This window comes from Pelophylax lessonae, assembly GCF_965119305.1.
Source record: "Pelophylax lessonae genome assembly, chromosome: 4".
In the NCBI taxonomy this organism is placed as follows: Eukaryota; Metazoa; Chordata; class Amphibia; order Anura; family Ranidae; genus Pelophylax; species Pelophylax lessonae.
The window spans coordinates 463,511,977-463,536,032 of record NC_138771.1 but is presented as its reverse complement, the minus strand read 5'-3'; the positions used below and the strand labels follow the sequence as shown (position 1 = coordinate 463,536,032).

At 44.8% G+C, this 24,056-nt stretch overlaps 1 protein-coding gene across 4 annotated transcripts in view; it reads right to left on the bottom strand.

Moving 5' to 3' along the window:
- LARP1 (La ribonucleoprotein 1, translational regulator) overlaps positions 1-24,056 on the bottom strand; it is a 124,260-nt gene that overhangs the window by 52,813 nt on the left and 47,391 nt on the right. For all 4 annotated transcript variants that reach the window (XM_082256100.1, XM_082256101.1, XM_082256102.1 and 1 more), the window contains exons 2-3: positions 9,357-9,418; positions 7,434-7,499 (exon numbers count right to left, since the gene is read on the bottom strand). In XM_082256100.1, coding sequence (XP_082112226.1) covers positions 7,434-7,499; positions 9,357-9,418 — 128 coding nt within the window. The remainder of the gene's footprint in view (positions 1-7,433; positions 7,500-9,356; positions 9,419-24,056) is intronic.

Genomic DNA, 24,056 nt, shown 5'->3' with positions numbered 1-24,056 from the left:
CTGTGAAGCTCTGGTGAACTCCATGCCCAAGAGGGTTAAGGCAGTGCTGCAAAATAATAGTGGCCACACAAAATATTGACACTTTGGGCCCAATTTGGACATTTTCACTTAGGGGTGTACTCACTTTTGTTGTCAGCGATTTAGACATTAATGGTTGTGTTGAGGTAACAGCAAATATACACTGTTATACAAGCTGTACACTCACTAATTGGAGCAAAGTGTCAGTTCTTCAGTGTTGTCACATGAAAAAATTTAATATTTACAAAAATGTAAAAGGTGTACTCACACACCCATACATACACACACAAAACTTGAGCATTAAAATATTGCTAAATAAATGCTTCAATTTAATCAATTTAGATGATCACTGAAATCAAACGGCTCCCGATTAGGGCCACAGCCACAGGCCATTCTACAGAGTGGATCCAGCTTAGATGCATTCTTTCCTGAAAATACCTGTTTCTACATTGCAGCCTGGGCCAATAATCCTTCTAGTCCTAGAGGTAAGAGGATGCATAATCTGCAGATTAACTGCTTAAGCTATGACATTAAAAACACAACCAGCACAGGAATGATAAAGTGGCGAAATGAAACTCAGCACGCACCTCAATGGCCGAGCGAAACCAGCTCCATAAATGAAGGTTAGCAATTTGAAAAGACAGATTTTCTCTTTCGAAGCAAATGTCCACACATCTCCCTTACCTGTGTCCTCAAAGAGCTAATGAAATCTGAAACCGGTACATGTGCCAAGCTAGGCTACTCTAGCCCGGGAGCCTAAAAATAAACGAAGAGGTGAAGCCATCACCCAGAGAGCAGTGCTGCCGGCTGCACGGGTGGCTGGAAGTCCCAGAATAGAGAAAGCCAGTGACAGACCTGGCAGGAGGAGGGCAGCCCTAAATGGAAATTCTGCTTGCGGGGGACCCAGTGTGCTATTCCTGGTGTCACAGCTACATAGGAGCTCTTCTCTGTGCATATAACATTTTGTGTACTGCTGGTGCATTCCACATCCCAACAATCTGGACTTCACATCTCACAAAGCAGAATTCTGATACCCACCCCTGACAATGGAAACCTTACAAAGTGCTGTACAAGACTTCATGCACAATATGCAGCATTTCAAAAAATGCCACTGATTGCAGTACAGCAAAATCTAGTTCCCTCTGAAGATCCTATAATCTGGAAACCTTCAGTGAACTTACCAGCAATAACCGAAACCTTGCACATGCATAACTGATGCATAATATCCCCTGTGGGCACACATTAATGCATACTGGCCCCTGTTGGCACACAGTGATGCATAGCGTCTCCTGAATGCACACACAACTGTTTAACACATACCGCGTTTTTCCGAAAGTAAGCCCTACCCCAAAAATAAGACCCAGTCTGATTATCGGGGAGGGCTGCAATATAAGCCCTACCCCAAAAATAAGCCCTAGTTGAAATCCTTGAAAAATCTGTATGTAATGTAATCTGTGCTGTAAAAGTTTTAAATATTGTTCAGTCCTCCTCCTCCCGGCTGTATGCAACATGATAATACCTTTTTTACAGCGCCGCTGGGCGCTCATGTGACCCGCCGGAGCTCTCCTACTTCTCCCGGCTGACGTCAATGGCCCCTCCCCCTGCAGTGCTCAGAGCAGGGCTCCCGGTATCTCCCTCGGCAGTGTTCAGAGCGGGAAATAAGAGCTCCGGCAGGTCATGTGAGCGCCCCCCAAAGCTGTAAATAAGGTATTTTCTATAACATTCTATAAAGACATACATTGGACATTATATAATCATTTACAGAGCAGATGTAAAGATGTAAATGATTTTTACAAGGACTTTACATAGGAGTTTATTTTGGAGATTACAGGGATGTTGACTCCCTTGCTGACAGGGAGGGAGAGGGGGAGAGAAGACGGGATAAAATCAGACATCCCCCGAAAATAAGCCCCAATGCATTTTTTTATACCTAAAATAAATACAAGACCTGGGCTTATTTTTGGGGAAACATGGGTAGTAACAATTCTCTGTGTTCAGACATTCACATGTCAAGCCTATGACTAAATATGAAAAAGGTATGTAACTGCACAGTTGCAGCAAATAAAGACTGCCTCTGAACAGCATACAGTTCGAGGGTCTTAAAAGCATAACTGTAGCTCTGTACAATAGTCCTTTAATAAAATTTTCTGTACCCCCTAAATGCATTCCACTAAAGACAAATAACCACCTTAGGCAGGTCATACACTGTGTGAATTTTTTTCCTGCAACCCATGAAAGAAATTTGCGCGATTCCCCCATCGACACAGACAGTGCTGACAGAGGAATCCCTCCTTCTCTTCGCCGTGGAAGCCATCCCTGCCGGGAGAAGACCGTGACTGTTGCTAGCAATTATCGCGAGAGAATCCAGCAGGCTGGTTGTACCCAAGTTGAAAGATTAACTTAGTACATTCAGCCTGTCCATTAACAATTTGAAATCTCGGCCAGTTCCTGCTGAACGAGCCAAGGTTTGAATCATTAACCTCCCTGACGGTATTCCCGAGTGTGGCTCGGAGTGGAATTTTAGTGCCATTAGAGGTAACCCCGAGCCACACTCGGAGGTACCACCAGGGAGCATCACTGGATCCTGGTAGAGGTTACTTACCTTGTCCCCAGGATCCCACGATGTATTACTGCAGCATACGGCGGCCGGATCTTCCGCCCGATGCTGTGAGCCCCAGCTTCCGTCTCCTGCAAGGCGTCACGTCGCAGGGGGGGGGGGGGGGTGGAACCGGTGGCAAATTCAAAAAGTAAAACATAAACACAATGATATATTGTAATCCTATTGGATTACATTACAAAATAAATTGACATTAGTTCCCCCCCAGTGCCCTTTCTTGCAGTTTTACTGTAATATATACACATATACACACACACACACACACACACACACTAACTTATTTATAGTTATTTATTATATTATAATTTGTGTTTCAAACTTTATCATACCCGAGATGTTTGAAAGAAGAACGCACAGTAAAAAAAAAATCATATGTAAATAGTTGGTTTGGGCTGTTCGTCCTTAAGAATTACATGCAAAATAATGGTACTGCTTTCAGCACCTACAATCGGAAACAATCATACCGCCAGGGAGGTTAATGGCTGGCCTTAAAGAGGAAGTAAAGCCTAAAGAATAATTTGTACCTATAATAAGGTTTACCTATAGGTACTGTAAATATCTCCTAAACGTGTACTGTTTAAGAGAAATTTAGGTTGCATGCAGACAACCTTATCGGCACATGCGCTCTGAAGGAACGGCCACCCGTGCCGTTCCCTCAGATACTTGTGGCATTAATGATGGCTCACCCGCCCATGCGCGGGTGTGACGGCATCGCGGTGTCCGCCATTCACACAGCCAGAGTCCGCAGACCCGGAAGGAAGGAAGACCGAGAGAAAATGGACGCTGCCTCCAGCGAATACATCGCATCATTCGAGGGCTTCGTTTTCAGGCAAGTTTCGGGAGAAAATAAAAATGGGATTATTGACTTACTATATAATCCATTTCTCTGATGTTAGACGGACACCGCTCCTGATCATCTTAACCATTGGGTCATACTGCCCCAATCTTCTAGGCAGAAAAAGAATATGGCTACGCCTATGAGCAGTCCCAGAGGGTATACTCCCTCTCTCTGCTTTAGATACTCCATTTAGTTACATCAGTGTAAGAAGAATTACAACTCCACTCCTGATCTTCATAACCATTGGGGCGTCTCAAAGCAGTGTTGGGGGGGGGGGGGGGGTGAACATCAGAAAAAAATCCCCAAGCCTAAACCGTAGCCGACCAGGCAACAGGAGCTCAACCAAAACAACTGGAACCCACCTGAAAAAAACAATACACCCTCAAAGAGGATCAGGTCCTCTAAACAGCAGCCTGCAAAACCTTGTGGCCAAAATGCAGATGCCAAAACGTCCACTTATAAAACGTTGTGAAAATGTGCACCGACAAGCAGGTGGCCGCCTTAAAAACCTGCGTCACTGATGCCGGAAGGCCCAGGAGGCACTAAGCGCCCGAGTAGAGTGCGACTTGACAGGGAAAGGAGGATCCTGACCCCTGATGGAATAGACCTGAATAACCGCCTGTCTGATCCACCTGGAAATGGTCGCAGAGAAAGCAGACAACCCTTTCCAAGGCCCATCCATGAGCACAAATAGTGAGTCTGACTTCCTAAAAAAAAAAAGACTCCATAGCTGCCAAGTACACCCTAATTGCCGAACCAAATCCAAGGCATGCAAGGCAATTTCCTTCAGATGTTTAGGCCTGGGACACAGGGAAGGCAACACGTCTTCATTCAAATGAAAGTCAGAGACAATGTAAGCAAGGGAATCTTCCGAAGATTCTCAAAAGGTAGGCTTCTGGAGGACCAAAAGCACCAAACTGAGGTCCCAAGGCGGCAACGGAGACCGCACTGGAGAATCCAAATTCCTGACACCCTGAAGAAGGGTACGCACCAGTGAGTGCTTGGCCAAGGGTCGCTGGAAGAAAACCACTAAAGCAAACACCTGGCCCTTGAGGATACTAAAGGCCAATTTCTGTTCAACTCCCCATTGAAGGAAGGTCAAGATCCAAGCCACAGAGGGAAAAAAAAAAAAAAACAAGGATAAACTCCAAGAGACTCACACCATGCAATGTACGTCTTTCCCGTACGATGGTAGATCTTCCTGGAAGTAGATTTCCTAGCTTATACAGCGTAGGAATCCCCGACTCAAATAAACCTCTATCCGTCAGCACCTGGTGTTCAACAGCAAAGCCGTCAAAGCCAGCGACTGTAAAGAAGGATGGAAGACTGGTCCAGGAACAGCAGATCCTCTGAGAGGAAGCCTCCAAGGAACGTCGGCGATTAGCCGCACTAGATCGGCGTACCAAGCCTGGCGAGGCCAGTCCAGAGCCACTAAGATGACTGGAATCCCTTCCACCTCGATCCTGCATAGAAGTCTTGGCAGAAGCTGAGAGGAGGGAAGGCTTAGATCAGACGATACTGACCCCCACGTGGCCACCAGCACGTCTGACATCTGCCTGAGAATTCTTTGACCGAGCCACAATTCCCTGCTGAGCCGAGGTGCCAACAGAGCCACCTCAGGGATGCCCCACCGGAGACACAACTGATAAAACACCTCCTGATGAAGGGACCACTCCCCTTGGTCCAACGCCTGCCAACTGAAGTAATCCGTCTGCCAGTTCTCCACCCCGGGAATATGTACGGCGGAAAGGGTTGGAACAAACCATGCTGCCCACCTTAGAATGTCGGCTACCTCCAGAGCTGCCATGATACTTCTTGTGCCCCCTGATGATTTACATAAGTCACGGCATTGTCCGATTGAATGCGCACTGGACATCCCTGAAGACGATCCATCCAATGGTCCAGACAGTCTGATCGCTCGAAGCTCTAATACATAGATTGGTAGGCTGGACTCTTCCAGCGTACAGATCCCCTGAGCAGAAGGTTTGCAGAGGATGCCTCCCCAGCCGGACAGGCTGGGATCTGTGGTGATCACTGTCAAATACAAGGGGAGGAAGGATATTTCACGATTAAGCACCGGAGAAGGAAGCCACCATACCAGGGATTCCTTCGTTCCCCGGCTCAGCCGGATCTGATTGTCCAGAGACTACTCTTGTTTTGTCTGATTTGGCCAGAATCTCATTTTGCAGGAACTTCGTATGAAAATGTGCAAACGGAACCGCCTTAAAAAGGTTGATACCCTCAGGCCCAGCTGCTGAATGAAAGTCCAGAGGGATGACCATCTGCTGGACAGCAGGAGACGAATTACAGCCTGAAATTTCTGGAATTTGTCCAGAGGAAGGAGCACTCTGGCCAAGGCTGGAATCCAGAGTGAGACCCAGATAGTCCAGCTTTGTGGAAGGAACCAGAGCAGACTTCTGAAAATTCAAAATCCAGCCAAACTCCCACAGATTTAGTATGTTGATTTCCAGGTTGTCTACCAGAGCAGTAGGAGACTCTGCTTGCAGAAGGTGGTCATCCAAGTAGCCCAGTACTGCGATCCCCCATCTGCGTAACAAAGCTAGCACTGGGGCTAAACACTTTTGTGAAGGCCCGAGGAGCAGAGGCGAGACCAAAGGGTAACGCCACAAACTGATAATGCTCTTCTCCCATGGCAAAGCGGAGGAAGCGCTGTAGGCTGGAACATAATGTGAAGGTAAGCATCCTTGATGTTGATCGGGGCAACAAAACCCCTGACGCAGGGATGCCACCACTGTGTGAATGGACTCCATTCTAAACTTGTACCCGCACAAAGCAGTTCAGCGCCTTGAGGTCCAGGATTAAACGCACCTTGCCTTTCTTCCTGGGAACTGTAAACAGGTTTGAGTAAAAACGTTCCAATGTCGGAACCCGGGACAATCACCCCTTGAAGTGACGGTTCATGTGCCGCACACAAAAAAAAGATGTAGAGGAATCATCCTCACTATCGGAGGATTCCGGGCGCATGGTTGCAGACCCAGCAGGGTGACCCAGGTCCGCGGCCAAATCAGATTCAGGAACTCATGAGACTAGCCAGTAGCCCGAAAGCCACCTCCACTCGGGACACAAAGGACTCCAGTGTATCGATGGATAGTTGGGACCCAGAAAGCCCTGCAGCCTCAGAGAGGGGATCAGGTGGGGAGATGTGCTCTAAAGACTCCATGAGTCACCAGGGGGAACCCACAAGGTTTAAAACACTGCAAGGGGAAAACCCCCAATGTGCTGGCAGCACCACCCAGTCGCCAGGCACCAGCACCAAGCAACCCTCAGCAGAAAGGGAGAGAACCCCACCAGACTCACCGTCCAGCAGAAACAGGCCCCTGCAACAACCAGGATAATCTGCACTCCAAGTGCAGCGATCAGGAAGTGAAAAGATCCAGGAGCCAGCATCAGGGGATGAGGGGCTTCCACCGCCAAAATCACAGGGCTCCAATGTCATGGTTGCCGCTATTTTCAATGGCAAAATGGCCACTGTGCATGGACACAGACTACAGCAAAATGGCGGTTCCGTGTGGCACATTGAGGCCTCTGGGGACCCAGGAGGAATCACTAGACCTCACAGACTGGCGGCCCTGGCAGGACCCCCTACCAGGTACAAAAATTCCCAAATGACTGCTGGATTTATCAAAACCATATAAAATAATAAAACAACAGCCATATATAAACCAGGACTGTGAAGACTAATAATGAGCAGTCCTAGAAAAGAAAAACAGCTGAACCTTGCGACAGGCTTTGCTATGGGCAGCAAATGCACTGCCCTGCATCCTAGTGTTACATCAAGACGTTGCGGTGTAATGTGCAGTAACTCAAGTTTACAGAGTTTCTAATTGTTTGCTATGTGAAACTGAACTTAAACATATTACTGACCTTGCAATTGATATTTGACCATCTGTTTCAGTCTAAACAAAGCAAAAAACTAAAATATACAATTTATTTTCTTACCGGCGTGCTTTTATGGGCAATCTCTCCCGGGGTTGGCCAATTGGTGGCATCACCAAAGTCTCCAACCTGTAGATAAAAAAAACAAAACAGACGATTTGATTTAAAGCGCAGATACACCCAGTAACAAAAAAAGTTAGCAGATGAAGGCTTCATTCACACCACCAGCTTTTGTCTGTAGGTTTAGTTAGCAAGTAGAAGGGTGCAGAAATGTTTTTACTTCAGTTTTTACAAGATTTTATAGTCACTTTGCTTCATTAGTGCACATATATTTCTATCAGATAACATATTTCCTGCTAAATCATCTGAGCAAAAATCCACAGTTGCTCCTTTGCACACTGCAGGTAAATATGTTAACTGTATGAACCGTACCATTATTGCAAAAAAAAAAAAAAAAATTGGGGCACCTCAGTAGCAACACTGAAGTTTAATTTACCAAAAAACATTGCAATGAGTGGGATAAGCATCCAGCGTTGTTTTTTGGCTGATTGGTAAAACAGTGCTTTCCAAGCAGTCCAAAACTTGCAGTGAACTAAAGGAATTTCTAGTCGCATGTCATGACACCTCACAGCGAAGGTGTCATGACATGCTAAAAGCCATCTTCAATGCTTGATCCATTGGTGGCTATTACTTGGTTTCTTCTTACCAAGGCTGATTTGTCCATTAGATTCCCAAACAAAATTTGCTATGTATGTTTCAACATTCAGGACTACACAGGATTAAGCACCAGGCCCCATGTGACAGTGTTCAGGTAACGTCACAAGGGCATAAGCTCTGCTATTGGTGAGGTGTCACTAGCGGCAGAGTCACGTGGGACAGCCTTCCACTCATCTCTGAAAACGCTCCCTTGCTCGCAAAGAAAACTGCCAAATCTCCCTCGCTAGCATCTTACTGATGCCTGTGTAACATGGCCCTTAGGAGCTGATGACTGACTTGTTCAGGGACCAAGCACTACATTATGGGAAAGCAGAAAAGAGGTTGTCATGAGTCTGTGCTTTTTTTGTTCTGGCCTATAGGGAAGTGAATGGAAAGAAAGCATCTGCTCCTTGCTCTATCCTAAGGATTTATGTTTAAAGCGTTTGTTACCCCAGCTGTGACCGCTTTTTTATTTTCCCCCCTTCCCCTTCTTTTTTGGCTTTGGAGTGCAACTCCTTTATTAAGCATGCCACGGTGCTTAAAAGGAGTTGTAAAGGCAGGAAGGTTTTTTTTTTTTTATCCTAATGCATTCTATGCATTAAGATAAAAAAATTTTTTTTTAAATGTCTAAATACCTTTATTTTAAATGTTTCAGTGGCACTTGTGGCCCAGGTCGCCTAGGCGATGGCATCAACAGGAAATTCTGGTTCTGGGATATCGGCGTCATCGATCCCAGAAGATCAAAGGGAATCACCCAATCCTCTATTGATAAACAGGTGGCCATAACAATGGGGCAGGAACTTCCGTTGCCATCACTATGGCAACCTGCAATCTGCACCCTGCGCAGGCGCGAGATCGGGTGGTGCATGCGGTGTAGCCAGCTGCACATAATCATGGAAATAGACACAAGAGGGGTTCAGATGCCCAGAACTGCGATGGCCCCTGCCTGCTTCTGAGATCAGGTAATTTTGTTACAAATTAAAAAAACACACAAAGTTACATTTATAACAGTATCCAGATAGTAATGTACAATCCGTGCCAATCATGGGGGTGCTTTTAGAAAAAAACTGATTATAGCTACTGCTGCTTGACTTTAATAGGCAGAAATGTATCATTTTTTTTAAAGCGGTATGGTAAAGCGATGCCACTGGGTTGTACCAGACGTTAAAGATCAAAAAAAAAAAAGAAAGGGGGGGGGGGGATTTTAAATTTTGGAGGGGACACAATTTTCAATTTTAACTGTAGTGCAGGACTGCAGAAAGCAGCACAGTATCGTGGTCAGGACATTACCTTGCTACCTCGTCTTGTTCGGGGTATACCAGCCTTCACCACCTTAGCGGGGATAGGAGGGTCTGTAGAGGGGGGAAAAAAAAAAAACAAACACACACATTAGAACATCATATCTAGGTTATCAAAAAGGGCAACAAAATATAAAGCATTAGAGGAGAGATCTGCTTTAATTATAAGAACCAGGTCCAATCTGTTTTTCTATAACTGATTAGCCTGTTAGTTAACCAGCTTAGGAACATTCTATAAGCTTTCAGATTGGCTCTTCCCACCTAGCATGGCCTAAATGTTGTATATAATATCAATGAGGTATAATGTAAGGCGACGCAGTACCTAGCATTTACTTAACCTGAGTAGCTTGGAAAATGAAAAGCATCGCAAAGAGACTGTTATCGGCAATCAACTTTTCCTTTCTTCCCACACATATATTTGGCAAAAACCGAAATCAAAATTTAAAGCCATGTCAGATATGCGATGAAATTGAAACAAAGTCAATGCTGTAATCCCAAATAGTTTGGATGCCTTTATGCTAATAGTTCATCATGACAGCCTACTTCCAAGCAGCCCATTCTTAAGATCAGAATGTTACAAACATAACTGGTTGCTAAAGACATCAGCCTTTCTTTTTACCGCACACCTTTACTTTGCTGTGAAGGGAGCAGATGCTGTACGTCATTCTTGAATCATTAAGGTTTTAGTGCACTTTGGAAGATGCATGCTTCAGGCCTACTCTAGTCCTGTGTGCCGCCATGCTGACTGAGATGATAGTACAGCTTTCATGTGAAAATGTGGAAACATATGGGCTGGCTTGCCATTCCAGCAAGAGAAGGTAAGTTTAGTATTAAAAAGCATGCAACAAGTTTATGCTGTTCCATTCATCTCTATTGATGGGAAGCTTGTGCTAAGTAAACATAAATGCTGCAAGCAATACACAATGGATGTAAATGCAGGAAACTGGAAAAGTCCAGTCATTTAGAATGACACAGATCTCATTAAGCATTCTGCACGCACTTGAACCTCTGCTCCGGGCTGCTGTTAAATTTCTTCCCGCATTACATGGGTTAAAATGCTTGTTTTGCTTGGATGGAAAGGAATAGGTGTTAATACTTCCCTAATTCCTCAATCCCACAGGCTTCCTTCTCTGTGTGTTTTAAGTCCCCCGAAGCTGCCTAATTTCTCTGCCTGGCCATCATCTCCCTCCGACATCCCATTAGTCAATGCATGACCAGCAGTCCTGCATTAAACAGAGGGCGAGGGCGCACCCACATTCCGAAGCATCAGACAGCAGAGGAGAGTGTCGGCTGCTGGGGAGCAAGGAATAGGTTAGGTATTTGTACTAATTTCTTAAAATCCCCCCACCACATGAGCATTTATCCCATGGAGTGCAGGGGGGACCCTACATGGATACGCTTTTCAGCAGCCTGGAGTTTAACTTTACCTGTGATAAAGACATGCGAGCTGACTCATTAGCATCACAGGTCATATATGGCAAATTCCAAGTAGTACATGGTGCCTAAAGGTGAAGTTCATCTTTTTAAATGCACATCTTCTTGCAAGAAAAAAAAAAAAAAAAGTACATTTATCATTTTTACTTGGGAGTCTGTAAAGCATTGCACCCATGATGATCAGTAAATCGCAGGTGCAATGCAGGACTTCTGCAGACTTGTCAGTGGCAGATACACACTGACAGGGAGAGAATGAACAGAGCGCTCAAAAGCACTGTGGAAATTCGTTGAAAACTACAAGGCACGACGGCTATTGGGACTTTGTTTTCCATGTCACAGAACACTGAATGGATGATGTGGCCGAGGGGGCAGGCAGATACTCCGATCTGTCATAAACAGGGACTCGGAGGGTGAGTGGGCCGATGCAACTGTAACATGTTACACCCCGAATACCGGTGTAACAGGTTACAAAAAGGTGAACTTACCCTTTAAGGGTACAAGACAAAGATTTTCTTGAATAAGAGAAGAAAAAAAAAAAAAAAAAAAAACAGTTCCCACAGACCTACCACCACCATCATCATGATCAAGAGGCAGTACATACCTCTCCTGCTAGTCAACTCACATTTTACAGCTAGTTACTTTTAAAAACCACTGACATTTTAAAAAGGAGACCTGGCACTAAATATTCAAATCTCAGTACTAGTCCTACTTGGGTTTAAAATATACCACATTTGCTGTACCAATTGGGAGGAAAAAATGTCTAACAAGATCAAAAGGAGTTGTAAATGCAGGTTATTTTTTTTTTTTTAAATATCTTAATGATATTCTATGCATTAGGATAAAAAGCCTTCGGTGTGTAGCAGCCCCCCCCCCCCCCCCAATACTTACCTGAGCCCCATCACTATCCAGCGATGTCCACAAGTCCTGTCTGGGAGTCTCCCTCCTGATTGGCTGAGAAACACCTGCGCCATTGGCTCCCCATGCTGTCAATTGAAGTCAGCTAGCCAGTCAGGAGAGAGAGGGGTGGGGCCAAACAGCAGCTCCATGTCTGAATGAATATGCGGAGTTGTGACTCAGCTTGGGTGCCCCCATAGCAAGCTGTTTGGTATGAGGGCACTCGACGGGGAGGGAGGGGCCATGAGCAGCGAAGAGGGACCCCGACAAGGAGGATCCAGGCTGTGCTGTGCAAAACCACTGCACAGGAGGCAAGTATAACAGGTTTGTTATTTAAAAAAAAAAAAAAAAAAAACTTTAAAGACCGGTTTATACAAGCAGTTTAGGTGCCATGTGGTGTAAAAGCACATTGCGTTTTACATGCATTACCAAAGGTGGCGTTTTACATGGGTTACGGATGTATGGTATGTATGCATGCAACAATACATTTCAGTAATATGCCAACACAAATAAGCTGCAGAAAAAGGATTTGCAGTCAGTAGTACTCTTTCTACAGATGCAAAGTAACAGGGGGCAGTGTGATCATTTAGATTTATTTAAAAACTATTTTCCTGGGTGACACCAACATACAAACGTAACACCAAAATCACACACATGGGATACATTCATAGTAGGAATAATTGTATTAATCAAATGAGAGTTGGTCCAAAAAAAATAAGCATGTGTAAGACTGGCTTCCCCTTTTTGGGTGTATAGAACGAGCATCAAAATCTACAATCTATCCAATGTGCATACACAGTGTTGAAGACTTTTTAGCGACTATTCAGCGTGAACAAGCTCGCTTAGGCCTCCATGCACACAGGATGTTTTGCAAACTCTCCTAGAAGCGTTTCCTCATGGTAGCAGCGTTTTGGCAGAAAAAACACCCGAGGCTTGTAAAATTGGCTAACGCTTTTACAAGCATATAGGCATTAATTCCATTTCGTTGGCCAGAATACTAAGTTTATTCTGGCCACTGAAGTGAACACCTTTAGACGCGTTTACAAGCATCAAACAATCTTTCTGCTAAAACTCTCCTTCTCCTGGACGGCTGGCAGGGTTTGTTTTTCTTTGGCCTCTGAGGCTGCATTCACACTTGAGCGTAGCGTTTTTTACCGCGATTTTTTCAGGCGTTTTTCATTGACATCTATCAAAAACGCTGGTAATCAGCCCAAAAAGAAGCTCATGTACTTTTTCAGCTACAGGCGTTTTGCAAAACGCTCAGATGTGAACAGGGGCCATTTAAATGAATGGGGTTTTACTTGTTGGGCGTTTTGGAAGCGTTTCTTTTGAGCGGTTTTGGAGCTGAAAACGCCCAGGTGTGAATGGAGCCTAAAAGCCCCTGCCACAAGTCTGTGTGTGCATGGACACAGGATAACATGCAGGGCAGACAGAGGCAGGAAAAGAAATGCCTGATGCCACTAGAAGCAGCTGCAGAAATGTTCAGTGTGCATGAGGCCTTAAGCATTTATGCACATGAGCATATCAATCTCTGAATTCAGATCCGTACTCCATACAATTTTATAGGATTCTGAACACAACCACTGTATTGCATACACACATTCGAACAGCAGTGTTGTGCCAAATTTTATTTTGCTACATTCGGGTTTGCAAACCAAAAATAGAAAAATGATGCATCCGTGGTCCGAATTTAAATGTATTTTGTGCATTAAAGAGGTTGTAAACCCCCAATTTTTTTTTTCAACCTGCAAGAGAAACCCATAATGAGCTAGTATGCATCGCATACTAGCTCATTATGAAATACTTACCTTAGAACGAGCCCCGGCCGTGCCACCCGCTTACCTGTATGACGGGCGACATGTTCAGTCGCCAGTCTTCCGGGACCGCGGCATCCGTCTATCTGATTGGCCGGAGCCTTACATGCACGCGAGACGACGGTCACGGCACAGGGCTCTAAAGGAACGGCACCAGCGGCCGTTCCTTCAGAGTGCATGCGCCAGTGACGTCACTGGCTGCATGTAAGGTAAATATCTCCTGAACGGTACATGTTTAGGAGATATTTACAGTACCTATAGGTAAGCCTTATCATAGGCTTACCTATAGGTACAACTTGCAGAGGAGGGTTTACTTCCTCTTTAAGCATGTAAAAGTTTGTCTGAAATGCATACATGGGAGTGTTACCTGCCAAAGAATTTGTATCTGTCCATCTAGGATCTGATCTAGTCCTGACATTTACACAGCTCTGCCACACAGTCAAATTTGGCACAGCAGGCTGAACGAAATAATTGACAAATCTTTGCATCAACACAACGATGTGAGATGCGGGGATATCTCCCGGTGTGCTACTCCATTCTGACAGTGGGGACTCCCCTCCCTTCCAGAATACACTGATCAGCACTTGCAGAAACTGGTTTTCCAGCAAGACCATTAAGGCCTGGTCCCCTCTTTTGTGACTGGACAGTGAAGAGATAAGCAGCAGACTGATGAGCTCATATGTCATTATGCTGTCTCCTATAAATAGACTTCTTGCACTGCAGCATAACTGATTGGCTCCTGGTACTGCTTTCCCCCTCTCCAGGCTGAGTTCTGCTGTACAGGGATCAGAAGAAGCAGATACACCAATTCAGGCACTTCCACCATCTGCATCTAAATAAAAATACATTTGATGATGTATTAATAAATGGCTGCAAAAATAAATAAAAATAATAAAATACATCTATATCTCAGGCAAGGAGATACAGTCGACATTTCTAGTACTGCTAGTTGCTGGTGAACTGGCTTTGCAGTCAAAATGAAATATTAGCTATGGCTCAGCAAACTATTAGCATTACAGTCCAACACAATTCTGTACAATGTGCTATTTACACAGCATATCCCCACATTTTTTAAAAACCCCAAGAAACAAAAGCCCCATTCCTCCCTTCACCATGCAAATACAGGTTTGTCAAGAAAGCATCTTCAGACAAGGGATTATTCAATAGCGTCCTGTAAATAGCAGCAACTGCTAGGCCCCGATCTCAGTTTACTGTAGTCACAGCTTACTGAATAAGTTTGATTATTTACAACAGTCTGCCAAAACAAATGGCCAGCACTTCAAAGGTTAGCAAGGTATTGCTGAAAATGCAAATTAGGCCATTGTCTAGAGTAATTTACACAATGGACAATGCAGTTTTAGGAAAATTCCAGAAAATCAATTGAAAACCATTACGCATTAGCAGATCTTTCCTTGTGTCTAGAGTGATTCTGCCACCCACTACCACTTTATTTCATCCCCCTCCACTTTAATGGCAGTGCACAAAAACTTTGCATGAAAGTTCAGACACAAAAAGGCGTGAGCCTGGAGGGTATTAAGCGAAATATCAGAAATGTAACATATTGCAGCTTATCACTCTTTAGATGCAGTGGTTGCATACTTGCATTAGTTTTCTTTTCTGGCTAGGGACATTTTCAGCAAGCACATTCAATTCATGCTGCTCTTGCCAGAAATGCAGCGTCCTGGTCACGTCTTGTAAGCTGCACTGCATTTTCCTTTTTAGCCATCTTATATTATTAATTCCCCTGTGTAACAGAGAAAATACCATGTTCTTATTAGAAGATCAGCCTGGGTGACAACCATGGCAACCTCAATTTTTACAGCAGAGGTGCAGCAGCCACCCAGAACAAGTAGTATTGCTTACTGCACTCACAGGATAACCAAGAGAAAAAGCAAAAAATAAAATAAAATAAAAAAAAAGAAGCGCAACCACCACCAGGGAACTGGTAAAGCTACATTACATTTTTTGGTTTAGGCTTCGTTCACATTATAGCGTATGGATCACGGGCAGAACCGCCGCGGTTCCGCCCGCGATCGGGAGATTATTGCAAATCGCGTGACGCCTGTGCGTTGCCCGTTGATTTGCAATAGACCCCCAAACGCTGAGCGATGTTGCCGCGATTTCCGCCTGCCGAATCACGGTAAGATCGCGCAAAAAAAAAAAATCGCGGGACGCAATACGACCAAAAAAGTACAAGAGCTTCTTTGGATCGTATTGCGTCCCGCGATTTTTTTTGCGCGATGTTACCGCGATTCGGCAGGCGGAAATCGCGGCAACATCGCTCAGCGTTTGGGGGTCTATTGCAAATCAACGGGCAACGCACAGGCGTCCCGCGATTTGCAATAATCTCCCGATCGCAGGCGGAACCGCGGCGGTTCTGCCCGTGATCCATACGCTATAATGTGAACGGAGCCTTAGGGTTAAGATACACTAAGTTGGCTACATGCATTACAATCTCCAAACAGTCTGGTTTAAATTTACCAACAACAAAGCAGGAGGGTCTAGACAATCATGTATGCAAAATACATAAAATACATAGGCCCCTCTCTGTAGGTCATAGTCGTTGGTTAATCTTAAAGTAGAATTGCACTGCATCTGAGCACCACAAACCAAAAATGCCATTTCATTTTTAATATTCAAAGCAAATTCACCTATCCATCTATGTCTCCATGCTTTACTTTCCCAAGAACGCATTTTGAAAAAATTCCACTGGTATTTCTGGCAGTTGCCATATTAAGGGTAGATGATTCATGCAGCATTTACCCCTCAAATCATTCATCTGCCCTTAGCTCAGGCATTGGCTTAGCTGAGAACCTTCTTTCCAATCCAGAAGGTTTCTGGGATGTTTGACATTTGCCTAGGCCTAGTAACTGAAGAAATGGAAGGAAAAAAAAAAAAAAAAGGAACACAAGTAAATATGACATACTTTTCCATTTCCCAATGTCAGCAGCATAAGGGTCCATGTACACGGGACGCTGGAAATTGCCGTTTAGGAGCAGTTGGGCGTTTTTTTCAGAAGCCCCTGAACCCATCTACATTTTATCTTATCTGTCCATGTACACAGGGTCGTTTAGTCATTTGCAGGCAGTTGCGTTCAGGGACTTTTTTTAGAACGCAATTATTTGCGTTCGAACGTGTGTTTCCTTGCGTTTCAAACGCGTCGGAACGCGATGACCTGCGTTTAGCGTTCGCGTTTTTCCATTTTAAAGGGGAATCATTTTTTTGACCTCTAGGAACGCTTCTAAACACAAACGCCGCTAAACGCGGGTACAAACGCGACCGAACGGACGTTTCAAACGTCCTAAAAATTCCAGCATTCAAAGGGACTTTTAACAACGTCCCGTGTACATGGAGCCTAAGAATTAAAAATAGTCCAATTTGATGGAAATGTGTGAAATTCCACTTTAAAGGTGGTTGTATAACCAAATAGTAGCATGCGTGACCAGCATTTAGGTATTAAAAATAAAGGGAGGCAACACTACAGGCTCATTTCTGAAACACTGGTTTTCTTCATTCTTGGAAATGGCCTGTAAGCATGCACCTTGTGAAGCTTCAGGACACCCGATATGCACAAACTATAAAACTCCTTTTGCCATCTTGGACCCACGGGCACCTGAACCTATCCAATTGGGTTGGATGACAAGTGTACAATATTGCAATCACTCAGGGTCAATCTAGGAGTAAGTGGGTACTTGGGAGCTGAGAACATGTAACTTTTAATCACGCCAAAGATGGCATTTTTCAGCAGTCCAGCACTTCTATACAGCAACTTACCAATCACAGATATCCTTCTGACATATAGCAATTGTCACAAAAAAAAAAAAAAAAACTGAAGCACCGCTGACAATGCTAGGCTGTCCAAATTCATTACTGTAAAGTTACGGGTCAGCTTATTTTCCTGTCAGCCCTGATTTTTGAATAATCATTTCTCCCTGCCAAGCTAAGTGGAACCTACAGCTGATGGAAAATAAAAAATACATATAGGAGTATCCGTCAATGACTCCAAATGGAGGAAGTCATAGAAAAAACACCCATACATTCATTCTGAATATGTGATGGTAATTCGACAAGAAGTACTTAAAATGAACTTGTAACCACATTGGCAGAGGAAAGGATCTGTTTTTATATCTCTATTTTTGTATTGCACAATGGAATTAAATAGGTTTAAATGCTTCCATTATAGTGGTGTCTGGGTGGTGGCTTTGCAATTCTTTGAGGAAGCGCTGTGCCTAGCGCAAACCATGTCAGAATAGAACTTGTTCCTGCTGGCTATTTTAACCACTTTCAGACCAAGCAGATTTCAGACATGTTTACAAGTCAAAATCAGTATTTTTTTCTAGAAGATATATAGATAAATAGAAAAGACTCTGGAGAATAAAATGGCGGTCATTGTAATATTGTTTTGTCACACAGTATTTGCGCAGCAGTCATTGAAACGCAATTTTTAGGGGGAAAAAATAAATTTCACTGCATTTATAAAAAACCAAAAGCAGTAAAGTTAGCCCAATTTTTTTGTATGTTGTGAAAGATGTCACTCTGAGTAAATAGATACCCAACATGTTACAGTTTAAAATTGTGCACACTCGTGGAATGGTTCAAAGAGCATTTAGGAGCCAGTGGGGCGAGTTGTTTTTTTTAACACCATAATGCAGAGAATGTATTAAAGGAAGAAAAAAAAAAACCATTAACTTTAGAACCACTTTAACCACGTTATACAAGAGGACCACTAGAACATGGTGCATTGTTTCAGCACTGGAATGCAGTAAAACACTCCAACAAAAGCACACTGAAACACAGTCTCATTTAAGGTTAAGAAAAAATAGGGGGGGGGGGGGGGGGGGAGAAAAAAAAAAAAGCAAAAAAGCATTGGATCGCATTGCATCAAAAATGCATTGGGCATCAAAACCAAACATGCAGAAAAGCAACTGGAACGCATCCGGACTGCGTTTCTGTAGTGTGAACTGGCCCCTTAAAGTTAACATTTGACAAAAGTTGTTTCTTGCAGCTATGTTTAGGAAAGTTTTTATGGCAATATAAAATAGAAGATGCGGTCTAGTTTTTTTTGCCTTAGGTCCGGTTCATACTGGGACGACTTGCATTCCACTTCAACAGAATTCAATGCAAGTCGTGCCAAAATCGCACACCAAAAGTAGTGCAGGAACCGTTCACTAAGTTGGAGCTACTCAAGTCACTTCTATTACAAAAGGTTCAATTGCACTTAATGGGATGCGACTTGTGCTCTCAAAGTCGGAGCATGTCGCACCAGTGTGAACCGAGCCTTAAGAGGACATGTACACATTTACTAAAAACTTATGCCTCGTACACGAGCAACGATTATCGGCCGACCGATCGTCCGACTTTTGTCCAGAGTTGTGTTTTGTTGGTTGGAATGTGCTCTAGACTGCACACTAATTCTCGGCCAACAAAAATCTACTTCAGAAGTGATGTCATGTGCTGGTTTACTTTCCGTGTGTTTTTTCTTCTCTGAGCATGCCCAGTCTTGCTCATCAGATTTTTGCCTGCCGAAATCTGTACTGACTGACGGAAAATCGGCCGTTGTGTTGACGGCCAACAAAAATTTTATAGCCTGCACACCAGATTTTATTCGGCTGAAAAGTCGGAGTCAGTTGTCGAAAGCATCATACTAACAAGCCGAAAATCGGCCGATCGGACGTTGGCCGAAAATTCCCGGCCAATAATCGATGCGTGTGTACAAGGCATTAGGCTTTAAAAGCAGACCCTCAACCTCCTCACCTACTTTCTATCATTTCATGCTAACCCCTTCCTCACACACATTCACTCATTTAGTGCCTTTTTCTGGGAACCTCCCTACACTTCTGCGAGTCTTGATTAGGTGACGATGTTCCCATTTGCTCACAGCCTCCTGGGAAACCACATCACACATCCCAGGAAGCCATGGGGTACTCTACTGTGCATGCGTCATGGCCTGTCATTGGGGGGTCCGGCTGCAAGGATTAGAAAGAGAAAGTTGGCTCTCAGATGTGAGAAGATGAAGTGTGAGACCAAAGTGAGCAGCAGCGCAATTGTATGTCACCCCAGAGCAACACTGGATTCACAGAGCGATTACGCCAAAAGCTTTTTGGACAACAAGTTTAAACCAAATTAATAAAAACCAACTCCCGATGTTATATGGTTTGTACCAGCCCCTGTATCTGCCCACTTTACTTGGTCTGCGTGTAAATGTGGAGAAAATAAGGGCATAAATAAAAACCTCTTAAGTTTTAACATCCATACAGTTACTCGTATACAATGTTGTTCACTATAGTGGTCCTTAACCACTTTACTACCAGTCACGTAACCTCTACGTGATCAGACTTTGCGGGGTTATACCGGGATGATGCCTCTAGCTAGAGGCATCATCCCGGTACCGTTGTTTGAAGCCGACGGTCGGCTTTCCGTCGGTAACGATCGATGCGGCTCGGGAGCCGCTCGATCGTTACCCGGGGGGGCGGGAGGGGACGTCCCCCCCCTCCCGCCGCCTTCCGCGGCTTTGCTCGGGGCTCCCGTCCCACCGGGAGCCCCGAGCACCCAGCCGGTGTGTCCGCCGGCTGGATGGAGTCCCGATGAATGCCGGAAACGGCATCGATCGGGTCTCCGATGACGTAACCCGGAGGCGGCGTCCATGACGTCACGTCCGGGTTACTGTGCTGCAAAAGGCGGCAGATTTGAAAAACGGCTGTATGCAAAAATGCCGTTTTCGGCGTTTTGCATACAGGGAAGTGTAGTGGAGGGGTCTAGGGTCTTTTAGACCCTCGATCCCTCCATAAAGAGTACCTGTCACGACATATTGCTGTCACCAGGGATGTTTACATTGCTTGTGACAGCAATAAAAGTGATCAGATTTTTTTTTTTTAAAAACCTGTAATAAAGTTTAAAAAAAAAGAAAAAATAGGAAAAAAAAAAAAAAAAAAAATTTAGCCGTCCCCGTCACCGTTAGCTCGCGCACAAAAAAAAACGTATACGCAAGTCGAGCCGCAAATGAAATCGCTGTTCAAACCACACATGTGAGGTATCGCCGCGATCGCCAGAGCGTGGGCAATAATTAAAAAAAAAGAGCTACACTCTAACTCTAAACTGGTAACCGTTAAATAAATTTAAAGCGTCGCAGATTGAGATCTCTATTGACCGTAGTTTGTCGCCATCCCACGGGGGGGCGCAATTTTAAACCGTAACATGTTTGGTATCTATTTACTCGGCGTGACATCATCTTTCACAATATACAAAAAAAATGGGCTAACTTTACTGTTTAGTATTTTTTAAATGCAGTGAAATGTGATTTTTCAAATTTTTTCCAAAAAAATGGCGTTTTAAAGACCGCTGCGCAAATACCGCGTGACAAAAAATTTTGCAATGACCGACATTTTATTCTCCAGAGTCTTTGCTAAAAAAATATATATAATGTTTGGGGGTTCTAAGTAGTTTTCTAGGAAAAAATACTGGTTTTAACTTGTGAACAAAAAGTGTCCGAAATAGGGCTGGGGCTAAAGTGGTTAAGCTCTGGATGAAGCTCAGGGTATTAGCAGCCTGCAGCATAAAAAAAAAAAAAAAAAAAAAAAAAAAAAAAAAAAGAGCCAATGAGGGAGAAGCTGTCCTTCACCACAACATATGGGACAAGCTTGTAGAGTGACGTGGCCCGCAGACAATAATCCACAGCGGCTGACAGTGCCAGGGGTGTGTCGGGAGCACGCATGGCTGGTGGGTGGGGGTGGTTTGAAGCACTGAGAAGGGCTGGGAGCTGCTGAGCACATGACAAGCATGTCAGGAACAGCGCTGCAGATACTGAAAGAATTAACTCCATAAATGACCATGACGGCTGAAAAGGGGATAAAATGCCACACGAAGGATGCTGCCAATTGCAAGGAACATGGTTCCCAGTGCCGAGGGGAGGAGAAATGCAGGAAACAAGAGGTTGGGTTTATTTACATAAGCAAAAAAAAAAAAAAAATCCAGTTTGGGAGAGGCAGGAGACAAAGCAGGATGAGGACATGTGATCCTATACATGCTGAGTTAGTATTTGTATTGTATGCCCTGCGGCTAAAAGACAGGAGAACCTGCCAGGAACAAGCCACGAGAAAAGTATAACAGAATAAAAATGCTTGCTGGGGACTTACAAAAAGGGACAATAAAAAGACCAAAAATAAGAAATTGCATTTGCAAAAACTTATTTTATTTAATTTTTTTGAAACCGGAGTTCTACATCCTACAGATCTAAACTTTGATAGAATATAGCTCCCTCAGTCCCACTCCTAATCACTGGTACACAATCTCACTTCAAGGATGCCACATACCAAGAAGCAAAACGACATACTTGAAGCTGAACTTTGGGATAAGAAAATACTGACCAAATACAAGGAGGCATGTGTATGGTTACTTGTATCTTGGTGCGTGTTGTGCATTCCTGCTAGAGGTGTGCAGCAATCCAGCTTTGGTTGTACATTAGCTTCCTGTACTAAGACCGGTCACTGCTGCTCTCACTTAGCACAGGGTGACTGGGCACAAATCCATCGCCCATTGTAGATTTCTGCAGGCAGCCTGCTGGGTCCCTCCCACTACTGCTCAGGCTACATCAGCACAAGGGTGTCCCTGGTACTTTTATATGGTAACAGGATTTTTGAACACACCGTAAAATCCTTTTCTCTGAGTTAATTGACAGACCGCTCCATATTCTTTACCATAGGGACGTCCCAAAGCAGTGCCTAAATGAGGGGTGGGAACAAACCCTAAGCTAAACACAAGCCAATCCAGGCAATAGTAGCTCAACTAGAACAGGAGCCCAACTTGTATTACACCCTTATGAGGGAAAAACAGACCCTCTAAATCGCAGCCTGCAAAACTTTGTAGCAAAGGAGGCAACCGCAGATGCCAAAAAATCCACTTTGTAAAACTGTTTAAACGCATGCCCCGACAGCCAAGTGGCCACAGTGCACACCTGTGCCACTGACGCCTGATGACAGAAGGCCCAAAAAGCACTAAGTGCTCGAGTAGAATGTGCAGTCACAGGGAAAGGGGGGGAACCTGCCCCTAAGCCAATAAGCCTGAGTCACCGCCTGTCGGATCCATCTGGAAATGGTAGTAGAGGAAGCCCCTTCGCGCCCCGTTCGTAGTCACAAAGAGCGAGTCTGACCTATAAAAGGACTCTGTGGTTGCCAAATAGACACAAATAGCTCACACAAAATCCAGAGTATGCAAGGCAAATTCCCTGGGATGAGCCGGCCTGGGACACAAGGACGGCAGCACAATGTCCTCATTCAAATGAAAATCAGATACAACCAATCTCCTGGTCAGAATCAGGGTAAACCCCCAAAAATTCAGAAGCCACCCGATCTTCCACAAAGTGTGGAGAGTAATTTCTACATCGGCCGTCAGAGCCAACGGAGACTATGCTCACAAGTGGAGGTCATCCGGCAATTCCCCACTAACGCAACAACGCTAAGACCAGGGCCAACCCTTGAAGAACCAAGGAGCAGAGGCTAGAACAAAGGGTAACGCCACAAAGAGATGGTGCACCTTTCTCACAGCAAAGCGGGGAAACGCTGATGCCGGGTGCAAATTGGAATGTGCGACAATAAATCCTGCCCTACCTACAACAAAGCTTGCAGCCGATCCAGGGGCAGGGGCACGTTGGAAGGAAGGAACCTTTCCCGAGGACAAGAACTTAAATTCTATTTTGGAACCGGAAATCACCTCGTGGACCCATCAGTTGCGGATGCGGGAGGTCTGCAGCAACGGTACAAAACGAAAAAGTTCCCCCACCCCAGAAAAAAATGGAGCAAACCTTCATGGCGAAGGGACTTGTCAGCAGGTCTGGAGAAGCCTGTTCTCTGATTGCCAGATGAAGGCCGCTAGAAACCTCCCAAAGAGGCTTTGAACCTTTTTTCTGAAGTCTTGGGGATGAAAAACGTTATGGGCTGAAAAGGACGTCCCACGCCGCCGGCGAGGCACCTTCACCTTCCTAGATTGTGGAAGGAAGGTACTCTTACCTCAAATCAGACTCCTTATGATGTCATCCAGGGTAGCCCCGAACAGGTGCTCGCCCCGGAAAAGGCAATTCAGTCAGGGCCTTCTTGAAGGTTTGATCCGCAGACCAACACTTCAGCCACACAAATACGCCTAAGCACCACTGCCGAGACAGATAGCTTAGAGACTCACACGGACCACATCCAAAAGATGCTTTGCATAAAAACTGTGGACTCTGGACCAACCGATCTGCCGACTAAAGCATGTAAAAAAGCGTAGACACTGACAGGACCCCGCAAGGGGGACTCCTGTGGGCGCCCTTCCAAGGAAGACCGCAGAGCAGGCCGCAAACAGACCCCCCTAAGGGTGCCACCCACCTCTGATGCGAGAAGGCCAACAGAGAGGCTACCCCCACAGTGCCACTAGGAAAGGTGGATGCCCCACAGTACCATAGCAGCTAAACCTGCATGGGATCCTGTTCTCCCCCCCCCAGAGCCACACTACCATAAGAGGGGGGCGGCGAGTAGACCGCAAAGCCGTGGCCCAAGTTTTTCGGCCGCAGCCTAAAGTTT